Source organism: Pseudoliparis swirei, chromosome 21 (genome assembly GCF_029220125.1).
Source record: "Pseudoliparis swirei isolate HS2019 ecotype Mariana Trench chromosome 21, NWPU_hadal_v1, whole genome shotgun sequence".
In the NCBI taxonomy this organism is placed as follows: domain Eukaryota; kingdom Metazoa; phylum Chordata; class Actinopteri; order Perciformes; family Liparidae; genus Pseudoliparis; species Pseudoliparis swirei.
In genome coordinates this window covers 3991706-3998157 of record NC_079408.1, presented here as the reverse complement: position 1 = coordinate 3998157, position 6452 = coordinate 3991706, and the positions used below count along the sequence as shown (strand labels likewise).

At 42.9% G+C, this 6452-nt stretch overlaps 1 protein-coding gene across 6 annotated transcripts in view; it reads left to right on the top strand.

The window, feature by feature from the left end:
• dysf (dysferlin, limb girdle muscular dystrophy 2B (autosomal recessive)) overlaps window positions 1-6057 on the top strand; it is a 57708-nt gene extending 51651 nt beyond the window's left edge. For all 6 annotated transcript variants that reach the window (XM_056443196.1, XM_056443193.1, XM_056443194.1 and 3 more), the window contains 5 exons: window positions 968-1067; window positions 2664-2836; window positions 2920-3029; window positions 3626-3773; window positions 3929-6057. In XM_056443196.1, the coding sequence (XP_056299171.1) occupies window positions 968-1067; window positions 2664-2836; window positions 2920-3029; window positions 3626-3773; window positions 3929-3985 (588 nt within the window). In that variant the 3' untranslated portion in view covers window positions 3986-6057. The remainder of the gene's footprint in view (window positions 1-967; window positions 1068-2663; window positions 2837-2919; window positions 3030-3625; window positions 3774-3928) is intronic.
• Window positions 6058-6452: the final 395 nt, after the last annotated feature.

Below are 6452 nucleotides of genomic sequence, written 5' to 3'. Positions count from 1 at the left end.
TATTTTATTATATAGAAATATATATCAAAAACATATATAGAAATATGTATATATATATATATTTAAATATATATACAAATATATATATATATATTTATATGTATATACAGTTATGTATAAATATATATAGATATATATATTTATATGTATATACACAAATATATATATATATATATTTATATGTATATACAGTTATATATAAATATACATAGATATATATACACAAATATATATATATATATTTATATGTATATACAGTTATATATAAATATACATAGATATATACACATGTATATACATACACATTTATATTTATGTATTTATATGTATTCATGTATGTATATATATTAATGTATATATATATATATACACATTTATTTATATTTATATATATATATATAAATGTGTGTATCTTTAGCAACATAACAACGGCTGAAGTGTCACACACAGATACAAAAAAGGGCGAGTAAGGGAATGGAAAGAGAGCGAGGGGAGTGAAGCCCATTCACACAAAGGTGAGACGGATCAGACACTGTCTGGCAGTTTAGTGGGAATTTACCAGAGGCGATAATAGAGGTGTAACACACACACACACACACACACAGACGAGTGTGTGTGTGTGTGTGTGTGTGCGTGTGGATAGAAAGTTCACCGGTGTGGAAGTGGCGATGCGGTGAGAGATGTGTCGATGGAGCGCGTCGCTCTTCCTCTGTCTCGGTTTTATTTAAAGATGTTAAAACAATCCATCAGTATTTTATTTATTAGCATAAGTTTTGATCTTATATGAATTATTTTTTTACGGTTAAGGGTTAGAAATGTGATTAAATTCGAGAGAAAAAACTTGGGATGTTAAAGCCGTTCGTAAACAACACCGACGAGATGACGATAAAACGTAATTTAAGCGATGACATCACAGTGTCTCTCTCTCTCTCTCTGTGTGTGTGTGTGTGTGTGTGTCTGTCTGCAGGAACATTTCTGGAGTCTGGATAAAGCCGAGACTAAACTGGCTCCTAAACTCACCGTCCAGATCTGGGACAACGACAAGTTCTCCTTCGACGACTACCTCGGTAAAACCCTGTGTGTGTGTGTGTGTGTGTGTGTGCGGTATTGAACGTCCAGAACCAACAGAAGAGGTCCAGGTGCCTCTCGCCTGAGCAAACACACTTAATTCACATATTTCCCTCCCGCCCTCCCCTCTGGTGTGGATCCACGTCCAGACGAACCGCTGCGATAACATTTATCTTTAGAATTAACGCTCTTACATTTCCACCGCGTTGGCACATTTTCGGAGAGAGGGAGAGGAAGGAAGGGAGGGAAGGAGGGAGGGAGAGAGGGAGGAGGGAGGGAGGGAGGAGGGAGGGCCGCTCCTCCAGAAATCAGAGCTGTCAGAATTACTGCCTTTCCTTCTTCACCTCCTGGTCCCGGACCCCAAAATAACTCCTCCTCCTCTTCCTCCTCCTCCCGCTGCGAGAGGAGGAGGAGGAAGGAATCCAGATATTTTCCTGTCTGCGTTCCTTCACCTTCGATCCCCGCCTCTTTTCCATTCCCGCCTTTTTTCCATTCTCCTCTGGTTTCATCGATAGATATGATTGAGTATCATCTGCTTATTAATGAACGTTTGTGGAGAGTTTCCTCATATCGCCCAAAGGAAGCAAAAATAAGGTCAATGAAATTGGGCCAATAAATGTTACACTGTACACATTTTACACATTTTATACATTTTAAACATTTTATAAATTTTACACATTTTACACATTTTACATTTTACACATTTTAAACATTTTACACATTTTACATTTTACACATTTTAAACATTTCATAAATTTTTCACATTTTACACGTTTTACACATTTTAAACATTTTATAAATTTTATAAATTTTACACATTTTACACATTTTACACATATGACACATGTATGTCACATGTCTGTCACATATGATCCGTGACCCCTGTCCATGGGGGGGGGCTCCTGACATGTGACCCCTGTCCATGGGGGCTTGACGTGACCTCTGTCCATGGGGGCTCCTGACATGTGACCCCTGACATGGGGGGCTCCTGACATGTTTCCCTGTCCATGGGGGACTCCTGACATGTCACCCCTGACATGGGGGCTCCTGACATGTGACCCCTGTCCATGGGGGACTCCTGGCATGTGACCTCTGTCCATGGGGGACTCCTGACATGTGACCTCTGTCCATGGGGGCGACTCCTGACATGTCACCCCTGACATGGGGGCTCCTGACATGTGACCCCTGTCCATGGGGGGGGGGGCTCCTGACATGTGACCTCTGTCCATGGGGGGGGGGGCTCCTGACATGTGACCTCTGTCCATGGGGGGACTCCTGACATGTGTCCCCTGACCATGGGGGGGGGCTCCTGACATGTGACCCCTGTCCATGGGGTGGGGGCTCCTGACATGTGACCCCTGTCCATGGGGGGGGGCTCCTGACATGTGACCCCTGTCCATGGGGTGGGGGCTCCTGACATGTGACCCCTGTCCATGGGGTGGGGGACTCCTGACATGTGACCTCTGTCCATGGGGGGGGGACTCCTGACATGTGACCTCTGTCCATGGGGGGGGGGGCTCCTGACATGTGACCTCTGTCCATGGGGGGGGGATCCTGACATGTGACCCCTGTCCATGGGGGGGGGGCTCCTCCAGGCCACCTGGTGCTGGACCTGAACCGCATGCTGCGCCCGGCCAAGGCCCCAGAGGGGTGTGGCCTGCAGCTGACGGAGCAGCCGGCGGAGCGGCTGGTGTCTCTGTTCCAGCAGAAGACGGTCAGAGGGTGGTGGCCCTGCACCTGTGAGCGGGGCGGGGAGAAGGTCATCGCGGTGAGCAACCACCAGGGGGGGGCACTTCCTGTTCGGGGGGGGCACTTCCTGTTCGGAGCCGTGACGCCTGCCGTGTGTCTCAGGGGAAGGTGGAGATGTCTCTGGAGATCGTGACGGAGCAGGAGCACGAAGAGAGGCCCGCCGGGCCGGGGAGGGACGAGCCCAACATGAACCCCCACCTGGAGGAGCCCCAGTGGGTCTCACACACACACACACACACACACACATACACACACACACACACACACATACATGCATACGCATCCACACACACATACTGTACATGCACACGCATACACACACGCATATACAAACACACACACACACACACATACTGTACATGCACACGCATACACACATACACACACACACACATACATATAAACACACACACACACATACATGCACACACATACACACACACACATACTGTACATGCACACGCATACACACACACATACAAACACACACACACACACATACTGTACATGCATACACACAAATACACACACACACACATACATGCACACGCATACACATACACACACACATATACACACACACACATATACACACACATATAAACACACACACACACATGCACACATACACAGACACAAACACACACACATACATACGCACACACACACATATACACGCACATGCATACACAAACATACACACATAAACACACACACACATACATATATACACACACACCCTCACACTCCCTCTCCCTCCCTCCCTCCCTCCCCTCCCTCGCTCCCTCCCTCCCTCCCTCTCCTCCAGGCGTCCAGAGACCTCCTTCCTGTGGTTCTCCTCTCCCTTTAAGACCCTGAGGTTCATCCTGTGGAGGCGCTTCAAGTGGTTCATCATCCTCTTCATCGTCCTCTTCTTCCTGTTCCTCTTCTTCAGCGTCTTCCTCTACTCCTTCCCGGCAAGTTTGATATTGTGTATTTGTGTGTGTGTGTGTGTTCCTTTAAGGGGAGATTAAAAGATCAAAGGAGGGGAAATTAAATATGGAGAAAATGCCTAAAAAGTAAATAAAAAATAAAACCTGTGTTAACATCCTCCATCGCCGCTGTCCTCCAGAACTACGTGGCCATGAAGATGGTGGGACCTTTCGGGCCAGCAAAGGCAGCAGAGTGATGATGATGAAGGTGATGAAGAGACGAGGAGACGAGCGACGGAACAATGTCCAGTTTCTACAAGTGAATGATTTATTTTGAAGGGATTCTGTCGTCTTGTTAAAGTTGTGAGGGAACGCCATCTGACCGCGTGTGTGTGTGTGTGTGTGTGTGTGTGTGTGAGTGTGTGAGTGTGTGTGTGTGTGTCTCCGAGAGGGAAGGTAAAATGACAGTCGGATCCCCCCCCCCAAAATATTGCCATGTTTAAAAAAAAAATCAAATAGCTTAAAAGCGGCAACGGAATCAAAGATGGCGACGTCTGATCTTTTTACCGCCTGCTGTTGCTACGGCGACTGAACGTCTTCAAAGAGCCAAACTTTCATCGTTCTAAAAATATTTATTCAGTCTGAAGAAGAACCTGAAAGATTCTCTTTAAATCCTCTCGTCCCGCGTGATGCCTTCAAGTGCAATCAGAAATCAAAGATGTGTTAATGCGCTTCCTTCTCCTCTTCCTCATCCTCTTCCCCTTCCTTTGACGTTTCCTTTTCTTCCTCCTCTTATTGCCCGTCCTCCTTCCTCATTTCCCTTCTCTTCTCCTCCTCTCCTTTTTGTATCTTCCTCTCCTTTGTTTCCTCTCTTCTTCCTTTCCTTTTAATCTCGTTATGCTCCTCCCCCTCTTCTTCTTCTTCCTCTTCCCCTTTCCCTTTCCTTCCCTTGGTGATTCCTTTTCCACCTGCACTTCCTCTTCTCACCCATCCTCCTTTCTCCTCCTTTCTTCTCCTCCTTTCTTTGTTTCTTTTCTTCTTCCTTCCCCATGTATCTAATTATGCTCCCCCCCTCTTCTTCTTCCTCCTCCTCTTCCCTTTCTCCTTCCCTTGACGTTTCCTTTTCCACCTGCTCTTCCTCCTCTTCTCGCCCATCCTCCTTTCTCCTCCTTTCTTTTGTTCCTCTCTTCTTCCTTCCCCTTTGATTTCATCATGCCCCGCCCCTTCTTCCTCCTCCTCTTCTTCATCCTCTCCTCTTCCGGGTCTTGTAAACAAAGTCACACGGATTACATTTTTATTTTAAAAAAATGTCGCCCTCCATTTTGGTTCAAGTAAAAAAAAAAAGTGTTTATATTATTATAAGAAAACTGACCTTGAAGTTTAATATGCAAAACAAATAAATCCTAAATAAATAAATAGTATCGGGATGTTTGATAGACGATGATTATTATTATTTAGTTGCGTTACTTATATTAACGTCATATATTTAAAAGCTTTAAACGTCTGTCACCTGCCAAAGATTAAATAATCGGAATTATTTTTTTGCTCGTTCCAAAGTGTGTCTTTAAAACATGAACTCTGTGCTGTGTTTTCCCGATGTTTATCCGGTCAGTAAATGCACCGTGCCTTGAGCCTTCAGCTGTGTTTCCGTGGTAACGCTGACTCAGCAGAGTTTTAAGAGACTTCAAGTTGCCTTTTATGGAGAATTGTTTTGTTTTATCGAAATTCAGAAGTTTGAATCGTGTAAATGTAGTTTGACATTTTGTAAAATACAAACTATTTGCTGTATTTTTAAGAACGTTATGAAGCTACTGTTAGCTTAGCTTAGCATAAAGACTGGAAACGGGTGGAAACAGCTAGCTTGACGCCGGCCAAAGGTTAAAACACATCTTTAAAGTGCTAATTGACTAATTAAATCTAATTAAACCAGGAGACTGAACACCTTTACGTCTAGAATCGATCAAATTAGACTTACCACGTTCATCTTTGGTAGGTTGGTAGGTTATATTCTCAGGATATATTTCACCAAATGTCAAACTATGTCTTCAATGGATGAGAAAATGTTGTGCCTCTGTTTTATATGTGCAAATAAATGCATGTTTGATCTTCTCAAAGCCTTAAATTTAACTTGCACTGATTAATGAAAGCAGAAATAAAGACAAAAAGCTCCATATTTCTGTTAGAGAATGTTTACTGGATGCACCGCGGTAAAAACAATCCGGTGACTGATGCGTTGATGATATTTGAATCTCTGGGAGAAACTGAGTGAAAACATACCAAAAAAAGCAATACTGTGTCAATATTATCAATAAAACTGCAATTATGATCAGCGGCGTGTGTTTCTTGTGTCGGTATTGTGCATTTCTACAGAGCCGTGCGGTTATCGGACAATAATGCACGACATTACAGCAGCCAATCAGAGGCTTGCACTCCCAAAAATTGAACTCTGGGAACTTCATCGGTAAATTATCCTCCAAGGTCAAACTATCAGTGTTTTGATCATTCAATTTGGATTTTGTTGATGACATATATATATATATACATATGTATATATATATAACTATTTATAATATATATATATATATATACATATATGTATATATATATAGATATATATAACTATATATAATATATATATATATATTATATAACTTTATAAATATATATATATAGATATATTTATATAGAAATATATATTTATATTATATATATAACTATATCAAT